The 25,207-nt window shown below is 37.2% G+C and overlaps 1 protein-coding gene across 1 annotated transcript in view; it reads left to right on the top strand.

Moving 5' to 3' along the window:
* CFAP44 (cilia and flagella associated protein 44) overlaps nucleotides 1–25,207 on the top strand; it is a 129,756-nt gene that overhangs the window by 37,247 nt on the left and 67,302 nt on the right. Inside the window, exons 14-19 of the mRNA XM_041757344.1 lie at nucleotides 507–716; nucleotides 1,385–1,495; nucleotides 5,338–5,499; nucleotides 14,546–14,779; nucleotides 22,357–22,502; nucleotides 23,100–23,370. Of these exons, the coding sequence (XP_041613278.1) occupies nucleotides 507–716; nucleotides 1,385–1,495; nucleotides 5,338–5,499; nucleotides 14,546–14,779; nucleotides 22,357–22,502; nucleotides 23,100–23,370 (1,134 nt within the window). The remainder of the gene's footprint in view (nucleotides 1–506; nucleotides 717–1,384; nucleotides 1,496–5,337; nucleotides 5,500–14,545; nucleotides 14,780–22,356; nucleotides 22,503–23,099; nucleotides 23,371–25,207) is intronic.

Genomic DNA, 25,207 nt, shown 5'->3' on the forward strand with positions numbered 1-25,207 from the left:
TTCTGCCACACGACCTTTGCACAAGCTATGTCTTCTCCCAGAAATACTTCTCCCATCTTCCTGAACTTAATTTCTGGATATCCTTCTGGTCTCAGCTCCACCATCTCTTCCCTAAGAAAGCCCTCCGTCTAGGTCCACTTTCTTTGTTTAATGCCCTCATAGATTGTTTCTTTCCTTTAGCATTAATTTCTGTTCATATTTTACACTCATCTTCATGATGTCCTCCCACTAGACCTAAATTCTATGAAACCAGGAACAAACTGTTTATAGCTCACCCTTGAGTTGCTGGTGATAGGTGCCTGGCACATGGTAGACAGACATTCCACCAACATTTGCTCCTCAAGTGTTTGTATTGCCATTATTTACTCAGAAAGTGGTATAAGGAATTACCAATGAGCAGTCAATGTTAAATCATTTGGCTAAATAAAATACAGAGTTATCTGTTATGTAGTGTACCTTTCTTAATCAACTAATTTGGAATTTGTTACATTTAATTTTTATCCAAGGTAAGCTACAATGGAGCACAGATTATTGTAGGATTCGAAGATGGCGTTGTTCGAGTTCTTGAGCTTTATGATCCAAAAAGGCTCACAGTTTTTGCAGGACGGAAGAAAGTATCTGATGCAGATATTAATTTGAAGCAGGTTTTCAAACCCCATACTGCTCGTGTCACTGCTTTAGCTTATGAACGTGATGGAGAAATTCTAGCTACAGGGGTGAGTGCTACATTTCCTTTTGTTTCCTATTGAGCTTTCATGGTTAAAATTACCTTATTCATCTTCCTACTTGATGATAACTTATGTGCTAATGTACATTTTAGAGAAAAATCCATAGTTTGCTTTCTTTATGTTCATATTCTTTCAGTATAGTCTGTGCATGACAATTTAAAATTTTCTTACAAATTGAGTTTTAATGCTTATTTCAAATGAATAGAAATTTTCAGCTGGGAGTTATGATCATGTTTCATGTATAATCAATACATAAAACATAGGCATGTTCTTATATAGAATTGCCATAAGTGAAGAGAATAACCATATACATTTTTAATGCATTAATAGGTGAGCATATACTTTGTGGAATTTTTTTTGTGTGAGTTAATCTATGGACAAGTACGGTGATCATTTTTTCAGAAACACATCCCGGAACACTTGGTTTGTCAAATGTTCCCATGGGGGAAATAAAGCAAATATTTGAAATAATTTTCCAAGAATAATCTGAGATATATGTGCTCGCTTCGGCAGCACATATAATCTGAGATATATGATTGTTGTGGGTTTAAATATACATATTTATATGTATACTATAGCTTTTAAGTGCTGCTCTGTACTCTGTGGAATAGATTTCAAAAAACCCCATATTTGTTGGATATTTCTCTTTTTCTTAGAGTGAAGATCAAACTGTCTTCTTCTTTGAGGTAGAAAAGGATTATAAGCCCATAGGGTATATTACTACTCCTGGACCTGTTTGCCAGTTAATATGGTCTCCAAACTCCCATGTAAGTAATTCTTATTTGTCTTTGTGTGTAAATCTCAACTACTGTGTAATAAAGTGATCTGGATTAAGTCCTGATCTCATTTGATGCCTCTAATTTCCCTAAGTTTAAGCATAGGATAACCTAGTCATCTGAATGTTGATTGAATGTCTAAACCAGGTGCTGTCCTGGGTTCTAGGATAATAATACTTATTGAACTGCACAGAAGTGTTGTCAGAATTATTGAAATAACATCTATAATCTGCTTTAAACTCTCCTAAGGAAAAGGACTGACAAAATAGTACCTAGAAAAAACTTTAACAAAGACTCATATTTTCATCTTTGCTAGGCACTGATGATGGATTTAATAAGCAATACAAAATAATATTTCTTGAAAAAGAAAAAAAATACACCTATTTAAGAAGTTAAAGAACTGTCACAGAACAATACAAGGTTTCACAAGGGAATTTGTGACTAAAATATCAATATGGCCATATGTGCTGTGAATGTAGATTAGGGAAATCTCAAGAAGGGAATAAGTTAACATAAATTGTTATTTTGTATTATTTTACCTTAATCTTGAGGAAATGGTAGGATTTGGGTCCTTGGAGAGAAGGGTGAGTGCAGGTGGTTTGGGTGAAAGAAATGAAAGCTGCAAAGGGAGCTCTGTGTTAAAACATGAACACAATGTGTGATATTATGGGCATCCTTTAATCATTTCTCAAGATTCAAAGCCAAAACACCAAGAGTTAGGAATGGTGGGTGGAAGGGGGTGATTGTGACTACAAAGGGGTATATTGAAGAAGATCCTTATGGTGATAGGATAGTTTTGCATCTTGATTGTGGCGAATGGTTCCATGCATCTACACATGTGATAAAATGACATAGAACTATACACAATTCTATATTAATGTCATTTCCAAGTTTCGATATTGTTGTATAAGAGGTAACCAATGGGAGAAACTAGGTGAAGGGTATATGATTCCTCTCTGTACTATCTTTGCCACTTCCTTGAATCAATAATTATTTCAAAATAAGAAGCTAGAATTTTTTTTTAAAAATAGACGTAAGAGACCAAAACCCCTAACATAGTTCAAAAGTTATTTCAGGCAGTGCTGCCAGTTAGTGCTTATATTTCTATTATTTGGGAATTACTAATGTCAAAATAAGTTACCCTCATTTCACAATATGTACGTGTATTGAACCATCACGTAGTACACTTTAAACTTATAAAATGTTATATTTCCGTTTTATTTCAATAAAGATGGGGGACAAAGGTAAATTACCATGTGTAACTGATAGGCTGCATATTTCAGTCGTCCAACTAGCCATCGCTGTTAGCTTCCACAAGCTCTCAATGGTCAGATCTCCTGCCTTCCTGGAAGCACTAAACTTCTGTCCACTATTTATAATTTGTGTTTCCAATAAGGATGCATCACATGTACACACAGAATCACTCTGCCTCCCGCTGCCATGTGGGATGAGCACTGGGTGTTATGCTATATGTTGGCAAATTGAACTCCAATAAAAAAATTTTTAAAAAAATGAATCGCTCTGCCTGCCGTGATTACCACCATGATCACTTTGGGCAATAGTGTGAAGTTGTAGAGGAGGCAGATGAGAGGCAGGTGGATCTATTGGGCAACTGTGCTCTGGACATGTGACCAGAGTTTGAAAGACTGCAGACAAGAACTATAGAGGAGGTAGAATTGACAAAATTTGGTGATCTTTTGAATTTCTGGGGATAGTTTTGAGCTGTCTAAATGAAACACATGAGTTTCCCTAAGACATGTTCTTTTGCCTGCGTTGTTCTGGGACCACTGTTCTCTTCTGTTGCTCTAACCAGAAAATCCTGAGAATCATTCCAGTCTCTTCCCTACCTCTAACCACCCTGCCCTTCATTGGTTCACCAAGCTTCTTTGATTATGCATCATAAACCTCCTTGTTTCCTCTTTGATATCCTAGATGCAGACATAATACTACACATAAAAGCATTCAGATAAATGAAAATGAAGTGAAAAATAATGGGCCATTTGGAGGAAAGTAACAAACCCCATTCCCACAAAGTTTAGAGTTATGTAAATGCTTTAAAGCAAAGGCCCAGCAGAATGTCAGGCTCACTTTTCTGCATTTCCCTTTTCTCTGGGATCATATCCCCTCAAGTCCTAATTGTTTTTGTAGCTTTGAACTTCAACTTTTGTCTCCTCATCTTTGCAAGAATCCCTAAAGCTCTAGGACACAGCATTCTGTCTGGCTTCTAAGTCTCATGCAAACTGTTGGCGATTTGTCCTTAGGAGGAAAAGCTGCAGAGGAATCCTTCACCTTCCTACTACCCCAAATAAAGTCCCGTTACTTCTGCATCCACCTTCCCCCTTCCCTTTATTATGATAGAGATGCCCTCTTCCTTCCCAAAAGTCCCATTCCATCTCCTGTCCGTTGGGTTGTACTCTCTCCCACTTTTTTCAAGATTTCATACTTCTTATTTTCCCTTTTCCATCGTATAAATGTAACCTCACCTGTTTACTGGACCATTTCCATCAATATTTAAATATGTTTAAGTATCTCCCATGAACAAAAAGTAAATTCCTTGACTTTCTGTTCTTCTGTAGTTACTGTCACATCTTTCTCCTCTGACTTTTCCAAGAGGATTGATTATTCCTATGGACTCTTTAACTATTTCTAGGTTCATCACTCCACCAAATCATCTTCTGTAAAGACACCAGTGATATCCATTTAACATTTTCAGTTCTTGTCTTTCTTGACCTCTTGGCATCATTTGACTCTGTTGACCCTTACTTTCTCTTTGAAATACCATCTCCCTTTGACATATGTGACATCATGCTCTCCTCGTTCCCTCTTCTACATCTTGCCATTCCTTTTCAGCCTCCTTCACACAGTTGCTGAGTATTGTTTCCCTAAGGCTCTGTCCCAATCTCTCTTCTCACTCTTTCTCTTGATTTAGGTGATACCACCCAAGCCCATAACTCCCTTGTAAGTGAAATATATTCGCCATAGGATATTTATACATGATATTTCCTTTGTATAGCATACTCCCTCAAACCTTCCCATAACTTATTGTGTAATTATCCTTACTCCTCCTCCACATTGAGGGTTAGATACCATCTTCTCAGCCTCCTTTGCTCTTATGGCATCTCTGTAACACTTGTTGCAGTTATACTTTACATTTATTTATAGGATTTGTTAAATGACAGGCTCTCTTGAGGGAAGTAAGCTCCTTAGCACCAGACACTGTGTTTTTCTTTTACAATTTTACCCCTAGCCCACCACAAAATGCCAAATACAGAGTAGATACATAATAAATAATTACAGAATGATATGACTGAGTGAAGAAATATTTTGAATAATGGGTCTATGGAATATCAAGATGGGGACTTCCCATACATGATTAAATATGTGATTTTGGAGATCAAGAGAGTGATCTGGCCTGGAGAGATTAATTAATTTGGAATCTAATTGTGCATGAGTGGGAATGAAGCATTAGGTTGGCTGTAAGATTTCCAAGGGAATGTTTATGGAGGGGAAAAGAGGGAACAAAACAAAAGCCTTGGGAACATCCACATTTAATGAACTTGGGCAGATAGAGAATGATCCACCAAAGGCTGCTGAAACTGAATATGCCATCCACACACTGCACATTTTCCTTGGCAGTCCCAATTTTAATATTCTGCTTATTGAGCTAACATATTTCAAGCTGTATTTTTGGCTCAGAAAACATGTTGCAGCATCAATAAGAAACAAATCCTAAATCTAATATTAACGCTTAACTTATTAATGATAATAATAGGTGTTAATAATTCTAAAACTTCACCTAAATGTAAATGATATGTTAATCTTTCTTTTTTTAGCCTGACAGTACTTTACTGATTATCTGTGAGAATGGCTATGTTCTTGAAACTCCGTATCCAACCATAAAAGAGGAAGAGGAAAATCGTGATGTTGTTTCCTATGAAATCAAAGACATGCACATAAAATGTTTTCATTTCTCAAGTGTCAAATCTAAGACTCTGGTATGAGATATCCTTGAAGCGTTATCTTCTAATAAGTTTTTTTTTCTTGGAATATAACATGTCTTTTTGTCTTCAAGTTTCTATTTAAATTCCAGTTAATATGCAGTGTAATATTAGTTTCAGGTATACAATATAGTGATTCAACACTTCTATATATCACCTGGTGCTCATCACAACAAGTGCCCTCCTTAATCTCTCACCTATCTAACGTATTCCCTCCCTCACCTCCCCATTGGTAACCATCAGTTTGTTCTCTGTAGTTAAGAGTTGGTTTCTTGGGAGTGCCCAGGTGGCTCAGTCAGTTAAGCATCTGACTCTTGATTTCAGCTCAGGTCATGATCTCAGGATTGAGCCCCACGCTGGGCTTCATGCTGGGTATGGAGCATGCTTAAGATTCTCTCTTCCTCTCCCTCAGCTCCCCCCACCCCCCACCAAAGAGTCTGTTTCTTGGTTTACCTCTCTCTTCTTTCCCCCTAGGTTCATTTGTTTTGCTTCCTAAATTCTACGGATGAGTGAAATCATATGCTATTTGTCCTTAACTGACTTACTTCACTTAGCATAATATTCTCTAGCTCCATCTACATCATTGCAAATGGCAAGATTTCATTTTTTATGGCTGAATAATATTCCACTGTATAAAAGTGCTGATGAAATAGAAGATGATGACATTTACTCTGACTTTGGAGAGCTGATAAGCTGGTAGGAAGCAGCTGACTGTATTAGAAGGCAGTAATGAGCAGATACTAAGATCACAGTGCAAAGAGAATAATTTTAGGGGTGTGGAGTGAAACAAATATATGATTTTGATGGAGGGGTGAAAGGGGATCAAAGATGACTACATAGAAGGGACATTTAGTACCAAAAAAAAAAAAAAAAAAGAGAGAGAGAGAGAGAAGAATTTTTGAGAGGATGAGAAAGGAGAGGAAGGCGATAAGGACCGGAATAATATCCTGAGGGAAGGCAGAGTTGTAAGAGTTTCTGGTGTCTTCAGAAAATGAAGAACAGAATGGAATATATTCAGAAAAAGAAGAATGGAAAATGAGGAACGCAGTGTGTTGGAGGGATGTGGTAGAAATGTGTGACCAACCCTCGGGCTTCTTAAATACCAGCCAAGAGCTTTCAGTTTAATTCTAGACCATTGAGATCCATCGTGGGCCCTTTGTCGCTATTCTGTTTTGTTTTCCCCACCTGTTCTCTGAAGAAGTTTTTATTGTTGGTGTAGAGCTGACACACAATGTTACGTTACTTTCAGGCGCACAACATAGTGATTCAACAGGCCTACACGTTATGCTGTGTTCACCACGAGCGTAGCTGCCACCTGTCACCATATGGGACTTTTATTCCTGTGACTTACTCTGTAACTGGAAGCCGGTATCTCCCACGCTCCTTTTTTGCCTAACCCCCACTTCTTCCCATCTCGCAACTATTAGCCTCTGTATTTAGGGGTCTGATTCTGCTTTTTGTTCATTGGTTGGTTGATTTTTTTAGATTCCACATTTAAGTGAAATCGTATGGTAATTGTCTTTCTCTATTTGATTTATTTCACTTAGTGTAATACTCTCTTGGTCCATCCATGCTGTCCAAATGCCACATCTCTTCCTTTTTTTTTTTTTATGGCGGAGTGATGTTTGTAGGTCTACTACTGCCTCTTTATCCATTCCTCCATCAACAGACACTTGGGTGGCTTCCATATCTTGGCTGTTGTAAATAATGCTGCAGTAAACATAGGGGGGTTATATATTTTTGAATTAGTGTTTTTGGTTTCTTTGGGTATATACCCAGGAGACATGATTGGATCATATGGTATTTACATTCTTAATTTTTTGGAGAATCTCAACACTGCTATCCACCGTGGTTGCACCAATTTACATTCCCACCAACAATGCACAGGGGTTCGTTCGTTCGTTCGTTCGTTCGTTCCTTTCTTCCTTCCTTCCTTTTAAATATTTATTTATTCATGAGAGAGAGAGAGAGGCAGGCAGAGACACAGGCAGAGGGAGAAGCAGGCTCCATGCAGGGAGCCCGATGTGGGACTCGATCCCAGGTCTCCAGGGATCCTAGACTCCAGGCCCTGGGCTGAAGGCAGCGCTAAACCGCTGAGTCACCCAGGCTGCCCCAGGAGTTCCTTTCTCTTCATATCCTTGCCAACACTTATTTCTTGCTGTTTTGCTTCTAGCCATTCTGACAGGTGTAAGGTGATATCTCATTGTGGTTTTGACATGCATTTTGCTACTGATGAATAGTATTGAGCATTGTTCATGTGTCTGTTGGCTGTCTATATGTCTTGGAAAAAAGTCTATTTAGGTCCTCTGCCCATTTTTAAAATTGGATGTTTTTTTTTTTGGTGTTGAGTTGTATAAGTTCCTTATATATTTTGGCTATTAATCTCTTACCAGCTATATTATTTGCATATATCTTCCCCTATTCACTAGATTGCCTTTTGTCTTGGTTTCCTTTGCTGTGCAAAATCTTCCTCCTCCTCCTCCTCCTCCTTCTTCTTCCTCTTCTCTCTTCTCTCTTCTCCTTTTCTTCTTCTTCTCTCTTCTTCTTCTCTTCTTCTCTTTTTCTTCTTCTCTCTTCTTCTTTTCTTCTTCCTTTCTTCTTCTTTTTGGTGTAGTCCTTACAGTTTATTTTTGCTTTTATTTCCCTTGCCTGAGGAGACATATTTAGAAAAATGTTACAACCCATCTCAGAGGCATTACTACCTATGTTTTCTTCTAGGAGGTTTATGGTTTTAGATATCACAATTAGGTTTCCAATCCACTTTGAATTCATTTTTACATATGGCATAAGAAAGTGGCACAGCTTTTTTTTTTTTTTGCATATAGCACTCCAGTGTCCAGTTTTCTCAACACGATTGTTGAAGAGACTCTTCCCCATGTATATTCTTACTTCCTTTGTCATAGATTAAGTGACCATATAAATTGGGCCTATTTCTGGACTCTTTATTCTGCTACATTGATCTGTGCCTATTTTTTTGCGTGCCAGTACTATTCTGTCTTGATTACCACAGTTGTAATATATCTGAAAATCTGAGATTGTGATACTTCCAACTTTGTTTTTTCTCTCTCAAGACTGAGTTAGCTATCTGGGTCTTCTGTGGTCCTATATAAATTCTAATATTATTTATTCCAGTTCTATAAAAATTACAGAATTTTTAATAGGTAATTTTGATAGGGATTGCATTGAATCTGTAGGTTGCTTTGGGCACTATGGAAATTTTAATAATATTAATTGTTCTAATCTATGAGCATAGAATATTTTTCCATTTGTGTTGTCTTCAGTTTTTTTCATCATGTTTTATATTCAGAATATAGGTCTTTCACCTCTTTGGTTAATTTTATTCCTAGGTATTTTATTCCTTTTGGCGTAATTGCAAATAAAATTATTTTCTTAATTTCTCTTTCTGCTAGTTCATTCTTAGTATATAGAAACATAACTGATTTCTGTGTATTAATTTTGTGTCCTGCAACCTGACTGAATTCATTTATTATTTCTAATTTTTTTGATGAAGTTTTTAGAGTTTGCTATGTATAGTATCATGTCATCTGCACATAGATACAGTTTAACTTCTTCCTTGCCAAAATGGATGTCTTTAATTTCTCATCTGATTGAAGTGGCTAGGACTTTCAGCACTGTGTTGAATAAAAGTGGCAAGAGTGAATATCCTCATCTTATTTCTGATCTTAGAGGTAAAGCTATTTCACTATTGAGTATGATATTAGCCATGGGTTTTCACATATGGTCTTTATTATGTTGAGGTATTTTTTTTTCTCTAAACTCACTTTGTTGAGAATTTTTATCATGAACAGATGTTGAATTTTGTTAAATGCTTTTTCTGTATCGATTGAGATTATATGATTTTTATCTTTTGTTCTGTTAATGTGTATCACATTGACTTGTGAATATTGAACCATCCTTGCATCTCAAGGATAAATACCATTTGCTTATGGTGAATGATCCTGATAATGTATTATTGAATGTGGTTTGCTAATATTTTGTTGAGGATTTTTGTATATATGTTCATCAGGCATTTTGGCCTGTAGCTTTCTTCTTCTTCTTCCTTCTTTCTTCTTGTCTTTGGTTTTGGTATCAGGATAATACTGGCCTCTTAAAATGTACCTGGAATCTTTCCATACTCTTTCATTTTTTGGAAATAGTTTGATGAGGAGAAGTAATAAGTCTTAAATGTTTGGTAGAGTTCACCTATGAATCCATCTGGTCCCAGGCTTTGTTTTTTGGTAGTTTTTAAAAAATATAACTGATTCAATTTTATTTCTAGTAATTGGTTGTTCAGATTTTCTCTTTCTTCCTGATTCAGTTTTGGAAGATTGTATGTTTCTAGTCATTTATCCACTTCTTCGAGGTTGTCCAGTTTTTTGGCATATAATTTTTCACAATATTCTCTTATAATTCTTGTATTTCTATGGTGTTGTTTGTTACTTTTTCATTTTTGATTTCATTTATTTAGATCTTTTCTCTTTTTTATTGATGAGTCTGGCTAAAGTTTTATCAGTTTTGCTTTTCTTTGAAAGAACCAGCTCTTGGTTTCATTGGTATTTTCTATTTTTTAAAAGTCTGTATGCCATTTATTTCTGCTCCAATTTTTATTATTTCCTTCCTTCCTTCTTACCTTGGACTTTGTTCTTTTTCTAAAAGTTCTTTTACATGTCAGGTTAGGTAGTTTATTTGAACTTTTCCTTATTCTTGAGATAGGCCTGTACTTTTGAAAAATTTCTTCCTTAGAATTGCTTTCACTGCATCCCAAAGCTTTTGGAGAATTGTTTACATTTTTGTTTGTCTCCCACGTATTTTTTTCATTTCTTGTTTGATTTCTTCATTGACCCATTGGCTGTATGTTTAGCCTCCATGTGTTTGTAGTTTTTCCACTTTTTTTCTTGTGATTTCTAGTTTGTTTTTGTTTTTTTTTTAAGATTTTATCACAGAGAGAGAGAGACATAGGCACAGAGATTTATTACACACACAGAGAGAGACATAGGCAGAGGTAGAAGCAGGCTCTCTGCAGGGAGCCTGATATGGGACCTGATCCCAGGACCCTGGGATCATGACCTGAGCCAAAGACAGATGCTCAACCACTGAGCCATCCAGGTGCCCCATGATTTCTAGTTTCATAGTGTTGTATAGTGTTGCATAGTGTTGTGATTTCAAAAGAAACATATGATTTCAGTCTTCTTAAATTGACTGAGACTTGTTTTGTGGCCTGACATCATCTATCCTGGAGAATGTTCCATGTACAATTGAAAAAATGTATACTGTGCTGTTTATGAATGGAATGTTCTATATATATTAAGTCTATCTGGTCTTATGTGTCATTCAAAGACACTATTTTCTCATGGGTTTTCTGCCTGGATGATCTATGTTGGATGTAAACGAAGTGCTAAAGTCCCTTACTATTATTGTATTGACAATTTCTTCCTTTATATCTGTTACTATTTCTTTTGTGTATTTAGATCCTCCAATGATGGGCACATAGATATTTGCAATTGTCATATTCTCTTATTGGATTGATCCCTTTGTCATTATATAATGTCCTTCTCCATCTGTTTTTATAGTCTTTATTTTAAAGTCTATTTTGTTTGATAGGACTTTTACTACCCCAGCTTTTTTTCTGCATTCGTTTACATGGAATATCTTTTTCTATCCCTTCACTCTCAGTCTGTATGGATCTTTAGGGTTGCAGTGAGTTTTTTGTAGGCAGCATATAGATAAGTCTTTTAAAAAATTATTATCTTTTGATTGGAGAATTTAGACCATTTACATTTAAAGTAATTACATATGTACTTATTGTCATTTTGTTAATTGTTTTCTGGTTGGTTTTTGTAGTTCTTCCTGGTTCCTCCTTTTCTTGCTCTCTTCGTTTGTGATTGACAGTGTATAGTGCCATGCTTGGGTGTTTTCCTCCATTTTTTGTGTATCTAGTATAGGCTTGTGGCTACTATGAGTTTCATATGTTGCATCCTAAGTATATAGTAGTCTATATTTAAGTGGATGTCATTTAAGTTCAAACACATTATTAAAAAAACTTATTTTTTTATACTCCCCCTTCCATATTTTATGTATATGTCATATTTTACATGTTTTAATTCATAATTTTTTCCTAATTATGGACTTTTTTTTCTACTTAAATCTCTTTCACATTTTTGGAAGGCCAGTTTAGTGATGATAAGCTCCTTTAATTTTTCTTTGTCTGGAAAACTTTTTCTCCTTTTATTCTGAATTTGATAACCTTACCAGGTAGAGTATTCTTGATTTTTTTTTTTTTCATTTCATCACTTTGAATATATAATACCACTCCCTTCTGGCCTGCAAAGTTTCTGCTGAAAAACTGGCTGATAGCCTTATTGGGTTTCCCTTGTACATAACTCTTTGCTTCTTCCTTGCTACTTTTATAATTCTCTATATATCCTTAACCTTTGACATTTTAATTATTATGTGTCATGGGTTCATCTTGTTTTAAACTCTCTGTGCTTCCTAAACCAGGATGTCTGTTTCTTTCCCCAGATTAGTGAAGTTTTTAGCTAGCATGTCTTCAAATGAGTTTTCTGCCCCTTTCTGTCTCTCTCTCTCTTCGGGAACCCCCCTATAATGTGAATGTTTGTTGGCTTGATGTTGTCTAAGAGATCTCTTAACTTATCCTGATTTTTTCCCCCTGCTGTTCAGTATGGGTGATTTCCATTACCCTATGTTTCAGATCTCTTCTCCATTCCTCTGTATCTACTACCCTGTTGATTCCCTCTAGTAGTTCCCCCCCCCGCACTCACTTCAGTTATTGTATTCTTCATTTCTGATTCTTTTTTATATTTTCCACCTCTTTGTTGAAGGCCTACTGAGTTATTTTACTCTTTTCTCCAGCTTGGTGAGCATTTTATGATCATTGGTTTAAACTCTTTATTAAACCTATTGCTTATCTCCTTTTTAATTTAGTTCTCTTTTGGAGATTTTGTCTTGTTCTTTCTTTTTTTTTTTTTTTAAAGATTTTATTTATTTATTCATGAGAGACAGAGAGAGAGCGAGAGAAGCAGAGACACAGGCAGAGGGAGAAGCAGGCTCCATGCAGGGAGCCCAATGTGGGATTTGATCCCAGGTCTCCAAGATCAGGTCCTGGGCCAAAGTCGGCACTAAACCACTGAGCCACCCGGGCTGCCCCTTTCTTGTTCTTTCTTTTGGAATGTATTCCTCTGTCTCTTAATTTTTCTTGACTTTTATGTTTCTATGAATGAGGTGGAATAGCTACTTCTCCTAAATTTGAAGGAATGGCCTTGTGTGTGGTCTCCCCTGTGTATACTTGGAGATGACTTCTGGCTGGCTAGAGCTACAGCTGGTGTGATTGGGGGTTGCAGGACATTCTGTACTATGGCTGACCTAGTGAGATGGCTGGAGCTAAATTGGGTGCAAGGTGGGGGGGGGGTTCTCGGGGCTCTTCATGCAGTGGACATCCTGGCAGGACACCTAAGACTGAATTAGGTGCAGGTTTGGAGGACCTTGGAGCTCTATGTGGAGTGGGTGCCCTGGCAGGCCAGCTGAAGCTTAAGTCAGTGCAAGCTGGAGTGTCCTGCGACGCTCATCCAAGGGGTGGCCTGATGCGGTGATGAGTACAGGCCAGCACAGGCCAGGGTGTCCAACCACATACTATACAGGGATGCCCTGTCAGGCCAGCTGATGCTAAAGTGGATATAAGCTGGGGAGTCCCTGAGCTTTTCATATAGAAGATACCCTAGCAGGACAGCTAAAGTGGAAATGGGTACAAGCCAGGGTGTTTAAAAGCATTCCACACTGAGGGCACCCTGACAGGACAGGTGAAAGTAAAATGAGTACAAGCTGTAGGGTTCCCTGGGTGTGCAGCACAGGGGCTGTCCTTGAGGGGTAATGGAAGCCATGGCTGATGGAGGCCTGTGTTGTGTACATGAGGCATCCTGGTGGGATAGCTGGGGCCAAAGCAGGCATCAGCCAAAAGGTCCCAGAGCACTGTGTTGGGGGTGCTCTAGTAAGCTGCTGGAGGCAAAACTGGTATAGACCAGGAGTATTCAGGGATGCTTTGCACCTGTGTCACCTTGGTGTGACACCTGGAGCTATAGTGATCACTATCCAGGGGTGTCCTGGTGTATAGCTCCCTGGATCCTCTTTCATGGGATTGCTGGGGTTAGTGGGGGCTAGGTGCTTAGGGCTCACTGATGTGGTAGGCTGGGGAGGGTGTCCAGACCTTGATTCCCCCATTTGTACTCTCATGGAGGAGGGGGAGCATAAACAATGGTGCTCACCAGCCCTTCTGACCTGCAGAGATTTCTAGCAGCTCCCTGCCGTTTGGTGATTCTAAGGTTGGTTCTTTTATATACTAGTTGCTCTTTTAAACCTTGGCCTTTTTATCCTGTGTTCCAGGGCAGGCAGATCTGCTCCTGCTCTCTCAGTACTTTCAACGCCCACTGCAGTTCACAGCATTTGGGGATGGAGGTTCCCTTTATTGCTGTGTCTTCATTTCTGTTTTCTTGTACAGAAGCTGTTCAATCACCCCTCCCACTGTGAGATTTTGAGGAGGGGTTGCTGTGATGAGATCATATAAATTAGGAGCATAATTCTGAGGGCTAAAAAAGAACAAAGAGATAAAATATGGGAGGTAGGGATCCCAGTATTAGGTGGCTTTTGAAATAATCATTTGAAAGAAATGATGGGGTCTAACTCATAGTATTATTAAAAATAGGAACAACTTTCCTCAGGAGTTATTTTGATCTACCTAATTCGTGGGCTGACAGTGATAGCCTCTGGGAGAAACTTTAACTTCTTTATTAGGAAAAAAATAAGAAAATAAGTTTTATAAAACTAGGATTGAAGGGGGGAATACAGAAATTATTTGAAAATGTTAGTGATAAAATACATCTCCAAATGGATAATCATTTTTAAGTGACATTATTTTACATCAGAGCTGTGAGTTTTTCTGGGACCCTATCTTCCTTCCACTTTCTTTGAAGGAACCACCATGAATGAATGGTTTACAGTTGTTTTTATATCTTCTTAATGTCTCTTGAAAAAGCGATTTATAGAAATAGAAAAGAGAAAGAGACTAAAGGAATTGAAGGAGAAGCAGAAGGAAGAAAGGAGGAAGCAGCTAGCAGCAGAGATGGGAGGAAATGGAGAAAAGGAATTCCACGCAGAAGAGGAAGAGGTAGAGGCAGAGGAGCCATTACCTGAAATCTTTATTCCATCAACCCCCTGTCACATCCTCTGTGGATTTTACTCTGAGCCAGGGAAGTTCTGGGTTTCTTTGGTGAGTAATATTGTAATACATTATTTTTATCTCAGCCTTAATCAAATATAGTTTATAATCATGATTTTCCAGCACATTCTTACTTTCTAACTCTTCTGGTAAGACGGTTTATTAACTACTATTGAAAGTGTAAATTTTGAAGAATGAAAGTGAATTACAATTTTTATGTTATCTTAATATCTCTTTTATGTCTACTTATTATATCTGCAATTATCTATAACCATCATACATGTTCTGGGAGGGCAAAGGGGAGAAGAATACAAGATAGAAAGGCAAAGGGTAAAGGTTCTTCCAGTCGATTCTGCTGTTTTTTAAATTTTAAAACTAATTGACATTTTGAAAATAATGGCCACACTATCCTGTAAACTTTTGCTTGCATTTTGTTATTTGCAACTATGCTGTGTGGCCATGTGGAAGTCTGGGAGGATTACTCTTTTTAAAGATTTTTTTTTTTATTCGAGAGAGAGTGGAAGTGAGAGACAGAGTATGAGCAGAAAGGGAGGGAGAGGGAGAAGCAGACTCCCTGTTGAGCAGGGAGCCTGATCTGGGGCTCCATCCCAGGACTCTGGGATCATAACCTGAGCTGAAGGTAGATGCTTAACTGACTGAGCCAACCCAGGTGCCCTGAGGATTATTGTTTTTAGATGGTCACATTGCTATTGTGAATAATTGGGATTTGACTAATAAGGAAGAAGAGAAAAATGAATATCAGGGAGACAAACACCAAGAACTGTCACAATGTTGTAACATATCCTCTAATTATATATTTTCCTATCATAAAACATTGATCAATTGCAAAGCAAGATTTCCTTCATTATAAATTTGTCACAAATTTCAGCTCCATTAACCAAAAAAGTAATAATTGACATAAAAGTAATACAGGCATACCCTATTTTATTGCACTTCACAGATACTGTTGATTGTCACAAATTGGTTTATGGCAATCCTATGTTGAGCAATCTTATTGGCATCATTTTTCCAACAACATTGGCTCATTTCATGTCTCTGTGTCACATTTTGGTAATTCTCACAGTATTTCAAATCTTCTCATTATTATTTGTTATGATGGTCTGTGATCATTGATTTTCGTTACTATTATAATTGTTTAGGGGAGCCATGAACCATAACCATATAAAGCCACAAACTTAATGACAAATATAGTGTGTGTTTTGACTGCTTCACTAACCAGCCATTCCCTTGCCTCTCTTCCCTCTCCTTGGGCCTTTCTATTCCCTGAAATAAAAAAATATATATTGAATTTAGGCCAACTAATAACCCTACAGTGGCTTCTAATTGTTCAGGTGAAAGCAAGAGTCCTATGTTTCTCACTTGAAATCAAAAGCTAAAAATGATTTAAGCTCAGTGAGGAAGGCATGTCAAAAGCCAAGACAGATCCAAAGCTAGGCCTCTTGGGCCAAACACTTGGGCAAGTTGTGAAAGCAAAGAAAAATTTCTTGAAGGAAATTAGAAGTGCTAATCCAGTGAACACATGAATACTAAGAAGGCAAAACAGGCTTATTGCTGATAGGAGAAAGTTTCAGTGGTCTGGTTAGGAGATCAAACCAGCCACAACATTCCTTAAAGCTTTATCCGGAGGAAGACCCTAATTCTCTTCAGTTGTATGAAGGCTGAGAGAGATGAGGAAGCTTTGAAAGAAACATGGGAAGTTAGCAGAGATTGGTTCATGAAGTTTAGGAAAAGAAGGAAAGAAGCTGTCTCCATAACACAGAAATGTAAGGTGAAGCAGCAAGTGCTGATGTAGAAGCAAGGGCAAGTTATCCAGAAGATCTAGCTAAGATAATTTTTGAAGGTGGCTACACAGAACAAGAGATTTTCAATGTAGATGAAACAGTCTTACTGTGGAAGAAGATGCCAGCTAGGACTTTCATAGGGGAGAAATCAATGTCTGGCTTGAAAGAATGGGCTGACTCTCTTATCAGGGGCTAAATGCAGCTGCCGACTGAAGTCGAAGCCAATGCTCGTATACCATTCTGAAAATCCTGGCCCTTAAGAATTACATTAAATCTAACTCCCAGTGCTCTATACATGAAACAACAAACCCGGATGACAGTGCATCTGTTTGCAACATGATTTACTGAATATGTCAAGCCCACTGTTGAGATATGCTCAAAAAAAAATTCCTTTCACAATATTACTGACTACACATCTGGTCACCCAAGAGCTCTAAGAGCGACATACAATGAGATTAATGTTTTCATACCTGCTAGCACAACAATCATTTTTCAGCCTGTGGATCAAGGAGTAATTTAAACTTTCAAGTCTTATTATCCAAGAAATACATTTTGTAAGGCTATAGTTGCCACTGATTGTGATTCCTCTAATAGATCTGGGCATAGTCATTTGAAAAACTTCCTGAAGGCATTTACCATTCTAGACTCATGGGAAGAGGTCAAAATGTCAACATTAACAGGAGTTCTTGGAAGAAGTTGATTCCAACCCTCATGGATGATTTTGAGGAGTTCAAGACCTGAATGGAAGAAGTAACTGCAAATGTGGTAGAAATAGCAAGAGAACTAGAATTCAGAACAAGAATTCCCTTGAATATGGGACTGAATTGCTGCAATCTCATGATAAAACTTTAACAGATAAAGAGTTGCTTCTTTGGATGAACAGAAAAAGTGATTTCTTGAGACGGCATCTGCTCCTGGCGGAGATGCTGTGAGGATTGTTGAAATGGCAAAAGAGGACTTAGAAAATGATATAAACTTAGTTGATAAGCAGCAGCAGGATTTGAGAGGATTGACCCCAATTTTGAAAGCAGTTTTGCTGTGAGTAAAATGTGAACTAACAGCATTGTGTGCAACAGAGGAAGTCCTGAAAGGAAAAGTCAGCTGATGCAGCAAACTTCCTAACAATGAAGTTATTCTTATTTCAAGAAATGGTCATGGCTGCCTCAACCTTCAGCAACCACCCCACACCCCAACCCCCAATCAGTCAGCAGCCAACAACATTGAAGTGAGACCCTCCACTGGCAAAAAGATTAAGACTTGCTGAAAACTCAGATTATGGTTAGAAATTCTGGGCAATAAAGTATTTTTAAATTAAGGTAGGTACATTGTTTTTTTTAGGCATAATGCTACTACACACTTAATAGACTATGCTGCAGTATAAACACAACTTTTATGTGCGCTGGGAAACCAAAAAATTCATTTAACTCACTTTATTGCAATAGTAGCTTTATTGAGGTGGTCTGGAATCAAACCCACAATATCTCCAAGGTATGCCTGTATGTGAAAGATTACCATTAATTCATAACCAATCCCAGATCTTTGGCCAGACCAGGACACTGAGCAGCCAAGGACTGTTGCTACAAGGAGTAATGAGCAATTAGCTTCTCCCCTGTTCCACTTTTCCTAGAAATACATCTTCGTTAGCAACTTCTAAAGAGGCAAGCAGAAAGAGGATAGAAAATAGTGATGGAGGCACCTTAGGACTCCATTTATTAGTGCCTTTACCTTGATTTATTTATTATTTTTAAAAAGATTTCATTTATTAATTCATGATACACACACACACACACACACACACACACACACACACACACACACACACACATAGGCAGAGACACAGGCAGAGGGAGAAGCAGGCTCCATGCAGGGAGCCCAATGTGGGACTCGATCCCGGGACCCCAGGATCACACCCTGGGCCCAAGGCAGATGCTCAACCACTGAGCCACTCAGGTGGCCCTTGTCTTTGTTTTATGAAACCATTGTTTCTGGCTACTTTTGTGTGGGGTTTAAGAGTGAAGGGATAAGTAAGACATGGTTCCTGTCCTCAGGAAATTTCTTCATTTCAAGAGGGAGAGAGGCATAGAAACAACTGTAATACAATGTAATAGAGTTCTAGCATCCTTGAAACACACCTGCAAAAATTTTTGTATAACAAACACATTTAGTGCTTATTCTTCAGGTTGCCAGATAAATACTACGTGACACAAACTTACACTAGGTATATTTGTTTTTTTTCTGAAATTCATATTTAACGGAGCATGTTGTATTTTTATTTGCTGAATATGGCAACCTCTTTATTCTGTACCAGACAGCATTCAAAGTGATTTATTAACCACCCTATAAAAGAAGTCCTCTTATAATTTACGTGTTCCATAAGAAGAAACCAAGGCATGGAGAGGTTACGTAATTTATCCAGGGTCATATAACTAATGAGAGGTGGAACCAGGATCTGGACTCCAGCAGTTTGGGTCTAGAATCCCTGCTTTTAACTATTAAACCCCACCAGCACACAAGATTAAGGTCCAGTTTACAGAGGTGGTGACACTGAGTGCTGAATGCAACTATTTGCCAACTCTGCCTACAACCAAGTAGACGGTATGGAAAACTGGTCTCACTGTGAAGTCCTGACCACAGTTCTCAAGAACTCACCCTGTAGGCCCCTTCTACCACCTAGCCATGTTCACTTGGCCACTTTCTAAATTTCTGATTTAATTCTTCCTTCACATAAGCTGCATGCTCCCTTACTTTCTAATGATAACCTCCTCTCACATTTCACTGAGAAAATAAGATTTTCCTTGCCTTGTCTCCAACAGATCCAACACCCTATGGGGACCAACCCATACAAGTTTTGTCTGCTTTGCCTATTACTCCAGTTGATGAATGGTCTCCTGCGACTGTCGAAGGACACTTTTCCCGAAGGCCTCTTGATCTGACCCCTCTCACATCCTCCAGTATTTTATTCCTGCAATAAACCACCTAATCTGTATCATCCACTTCCCTCTGTTTACTAAATTCTTTTTTTTTTAAGATTTTATTTATTTATTCATGAGAGACACAGAGAGAAAGAGAGGCAAAGACACAGGCAGAGGGAGAAGCAGGCTCCATGCAGGGAGCCCAACAAGAGACTCGATTCTGGGTCTCCAGGGTCACACCCTGGGCGGAAGGTGGCTCTAAACCGCTGGGCTACCAGGGCTGCCCTGTTTACTAAATTCTTATCATCAGCACATAAACATGCTCTAGGACTTAAAATTTTTCCTTAAACCTCTTTCTTTCCCTCCCACTCCTCCTTTTAGAGATGATCCTAAAGGTCATATTATGCACCTTTAACTTCATATAATTTGATATAAATTTATTCTTCTAAAATTCCAAAGAAAAAAGATCTTAGAGCACGTTAATGCCGTGTATCCTGCCCCTCTCCATTGTCCTGTTTTCTTTATATATGTATATTTGTATCTCCAAGGGGTATTTTATTATAGTTTTATAGTGCTGATATAATTTTGGCTTATCCTTTTTATTACTGTTAATTCCCTTCTATTTCTTTGTAGTTGAATCTTCTGCCTAAAAATATATATATGTGTGTGTGTGTGTGTGTGTGTGTGTGTATATATATATATATATATATATATATATATATATATATATATATATTGTATATCTGCTGATGACAAATTCTTCATTTTGGGGGCTCTTGAGGGTCTTAAATTGTCTTCATTTTGCCTTTTTAAAAATTATATTTTTTGCTGGATATCTTCAAACTTTGATATCTTTTAATCCTCTTTTGCCTGCCATTCTACCAGCTGCGTCTTTTTATTGTTGTTTCTTTGAAACCTAGTATGTCTTTTTCTCTGGCTGATTATAAGATTTTGTATTAAAGCGTTTAATTTCTTCATATTTATCTTGTGCTCATAACATTTCTTGAATGCCAGCATAGTTTTATTCAGTTTTGGAAAATTCTTAGCCATTATCTACCACAGTATTGTTTCTGGCCCATCTTTTTACTTGTTTCTTCTGGGATTCCAGTTTTATGTACATTAACCCTTATCACTATGTCCCGTATGTATTTTACAAACACACCAGTCTTTTTTTTTTTTTTTTTTTTGTATTTTCCATCCTTCTTTTCTCTCTCCTGCTTTGGTATGACTACTTTATCTGGTCTCTGTTCCAGCTCCATAACTCTAGCTGTGTCTAGTTGCTTTCAAACTAATCTGTTGAATTTTTAATTTGTCATTTTGTCAGTTCTAGAATTTTATTCCATTATTTTTTATAGATTCTAGATGACTTAAATTTTCCATATTGCCTTCACATTCCTTAAATATATTAATCATGATTATTTGAAGTCCATCTTGTAAACACATCAACCAATGTCTCATGACTTTTTCTTTGATCTGCTTGTCTTTTTAAAATTTACTTAAATTCAATTCAGTTAATATATAGCATATTACTAGTTTCAGAGGTAGAATTTAGTGATTCACCAGTTGCATATAACACCAAGTGCCCTCCTTAATGCTCATCACCCAGTTACCCCATCCTCCCATCTACCTCCCCTCCAGCAACCCTCAATTTCTTTCCTATAGTCAAGAGTCTCTTATGGTTTGCTTCCCTTTCTGTTTTTATCTTACTTTACTTTTCCTTCCCTTTCCCTATGTTCATCTGTTTTGTTTCTTAAATTCCACATACGAGTAGAATTGTATGGTATTTGTCTTTCTCTGACTCATTTCACATAGAGTGATATCCTCTAGTTCCCTCCACATCATTGCAAATGGTAAGATTTCATCCTTTTGACGGCTGAATAATATTCCATTATATACATATATCACATCTTTATCAATTCATCTGATGGACATCTGGGCTTTTTCCACATTTTGGCTATTGTGGATATTGATACTACAAATATTGGGGTGCATGTGCTCCTTTGGATCACTATGTTTTGTATTCTTTGGATAAATATCGAGTAGTGCAGTTGCTGGGTTGTAAGGTAGTTCTATTTTTACTTTTTAAGGAACCTCCATACTGGCTTCAGGGTGGCTGCCATTCCTGCCTGGAATGCACTAGTTTGCATTCCACTATAATCTGTTTGGCTTTTGGTTTTCAATCAAGTCTTGTCTTAGCTAGTATGCCCAGTTTTTTTAAATTTAATAATTGACCTTGTATGTGAAAAGCTATAGCTTGAGAATCTATATGTTGCCATTGTCTCCTGGAAATTTATTTTTGGTTCTGGAAAGCAGCTAGAAATCCTAGATTACTTTCATCTACTCAGTGATTGAGACTCACGCATGTAGTGTACAGTGTTCCAGGATTGCAATGGAAAGCCTGCTGGAAGGTATATTTACTGTGGCTCCTCCTCCTTGGGAGGATCCTGCAATTTCTTTCCCTCTCCCTAAGTGCATGAGACAACACATTGCTCTGCTGAGCTTCTAAGCCTCTCAGCTGCCACTTACAGAACTGGCAACTGCCTTAGGGGAAGAGCAATGCCCTAGACTCAAAACTAGTTCTGAACACCATGACCTATAAAACCCTTTACTAAACACTAAATGCAGAATAATACTTGAAATAAAAAGGTAGTCAGAAGAGACATCTCTTCCACTTTTAAGTGGAAGCAAATTATTGTAAGATGTTTTATTATTGTATAATCATATAGTTGCATGTAAAAAGACAATGGAGATACTTTATAAAACTTTATAATCATAGAAATCATATAAAAATAGATGTTTTGAGACATCTATTTTAGGTTTTAAAATTTGAACTAATAATAAAAAAAAGTCCTCATGTGGCCATATGTATCTTATATTCAAATACTACCTTTTATGTTCTTTATTTCTTTTCCAGGGCGGCTATGATGCTGGTTTTCTATATCACTGTGAGTTCCCCCCGTATGACAAAAATAGTGCTATCACAGAAATGAAAAATGAACCTTTTGATTTTCGTCGTCTTGAAGATACAGAGGATAATCCCATCCAAGCTATCACTTTCAGGTGAACTGAATTTCAGAAAGCCTTAAAAAAACCATATCCCATATGTGTGTATGTTGTTGCCCATCATGAATATTGTTCATTTTTAAAGATCTGTCCAAATGGAAGGGCACTCAAACATTTTCTAGTTAAATCAATTGAATGAATAAATAGAATCAAAGCTAATTCTGAAACTGTATTTCAAGTCCCTCTATCAAATATTCTGTCCGAATTTCTGTTTATCACACAATTGTTTTAGGGATTTACTTTCTGTTACTTAGGAGGATGCTACTGCATGGTCAGATAATAAAGGTTAAGTATTGCAATGATTCTGGACAAATCACAAATTGATTCATTATTCCCTTATTTGAGAATTAAACATACATGCCAGTCATTCTTTTGAAGATCAACTATAATAGCTCCAAATTTCAAATTGGCTTTTTCCCCCCTTCTACCCTTTTGTATGAGTTTGCCGAGGCTGCCATAGTTCGTTAGGGTTTCAAAATAGGAGTGGGGAGCTGCACAACGTAATCCATGAGATCTGTGTTATTAAAGTTTAGTCATTTGTCAGTTAACTTAAATATTTTCATATTAACATGAAGAACAATTTATGTTTCATAGCATTCACCAAGATCTAATGTTCTGTGGAATGCAAGATGGAGCAATTAGAGTCTATATCTTAAGTCAGAATAATCCTTCATTGATGAATATGGTGGACTACTGGCACTTCAATATTCATGACAATAATTATGGATGTGTTAAAGGCATCTCTACTAGTTTTGATGACCGTTTCTTGGTGACTACTGGGGCAGATAGTAATATCTTTGTTTTCACCATTTTTTCTGAATTTGAGCTGAAGAAATCTATCAAAGCCAAAGTGCCATCTCCCAGGGTATGTAACTGACTAATAACAATGATAAAAAATACTTTAAAATAGTGATGTCAAAATTACTCATTCTTTAAAAACTGAAAACTCTTTAGACATATTTACCTTATAGTCTATTCTTGCTGTTAGTATTATAATTTTGGCTTTCTGGTGCCTCTGTTATTAAATATTAAAGTCACTGAATTCCCCTATAGCCCTAAAATTATAGAATTTCTCAAGTCAATTTTTCTATATCAATCAGTTTTTTGATTAAAATTTCTTTGTTTTCAAAATGTACATTTTTCCAGATATATATTTTTCATTTACTCACTTATTAAAGGGACATATATGAGATGTACACCATAATTTGTGTTTGAAAGGGGTTGTAAAAATACTAGTCTTTAGTATTAGAATATGACAATGTAGATTATGATCAAACATTAAGTTAAATTATTCTATTCTTAGGCAGAATGTATTATCGGCTTTGTAATGAAGATTGAGAGAGTTCATATCCCCAAATGATATCCATTTGCCCTACCACATGACTTGAAGTTTCTATTATCAAAGTGGTTCCTTTGGGGAAAAAAATCACTAATAACCATTAGAATTGCTCCTCAAGAGGGAATTATATTAGACCGTAGTTAAAATTCCTGTGAATACATTGGCATCCCATTTAATAGGTTGCCCACTTCAAAAGAACATACAAAAAGTAGGGCAGATTTGAGCAGATAAATTTTCATTTCTATTAATAGAAGCAAAATTTGGAGAATGGACTGTTATCTAAAGACCTTTAGCTCAGGAAGAATTATAGAAGGGAAAATTATGAAGAAGAAAATCCTTTTCTTTCTACCTTGCCAGCTCTCTCTATGGAAATCTATCTTGGACAGAAGAAATCCATTCCACATTTGTATAATAGCATCCTTTTATTTATGACTTCAATAGATATTTCTTATGTCATTGATGCAGACTTTGCTTTTAAGAAGGCAAAATCAGAAAGAAATGAATCAAGAGAGGACTAAGCTCTGCCTATGTCTAAGCTTCTTCCTTTAGAATCTGCTGGGAAGTCATTTAAAGTACAGATGCCTGAGCCCTAGCCAGGAGCAGTTAAATCAGAATATCTGAAAGTGAGGCCCAGGTAGCAGTATTTTATAAAATATCTTACCCTCTCCCCCAGTCTCAGGCCCTAGGATTCTAAGGTACAGCCAGGATTGAGAACAATTGGCCTGTATTTTGGCACAGTTGGCAGCAACTCTGCTTAACTCAAATTTATTGTAAACAGCTGAGGCCGGGGTAGTGGGCTTGGTATCAGCATCAAATCCTGGAGACCACACTGCTAATGGAAAACCAAGGGGCTTGGCTCTGGGCAATAAAAGAATAAAAACATAAAATTCAGCATAATACCCTCCAGTTCCATCCACGCCGAAGCAAATGGTGGGTATTTGCTTGACGGGAAGAGCACTGGGTGTTGGCAAATTGAACACCAATAAAAAATAAATTTATTTAAAAAAACATAAAATTCAATCAAGTTATGTCCTAAGTGATTAACAGTAATTACAATGTATTAGCCATCAATGTTTTTTACGCTGGTCATGTCTTATGTCTTCACTTTTACTGAAGTTCTAAACTTTGGGGCACCTGGCTTGCTCAGTCAGTAGAGCATGTAACTCTTGACCCTGGAATTGTGAGTTTGTGCCCTACGTTGGGTGTAGAGATTACTTAAAAAAATCTTAGGAAAAAAGTTCTAAACCTTGTCTTATAGAAACATGTAGATATATTTCATATGTATAAAGACTAGTACTGTAACAATACAACTTGGTGAAAAGAGACTCCTTATTTCTTTACAATGAATGACAACAAAACAGAT

The sequence above is a fragment of the Vulpes lagopus genome, chromosome 1 (genome assembly GCF_018345385.1).
Source record: "Vulpes lagopus strain Blue_001 chromosome 1, ASM1834538v1, whole genome shotgun sequence".
NCBI lineage: Eukaryota > Metazoa > Chordata > Mammalia > Carnivora > Canidae > Vulpes > Vulpes lagopus.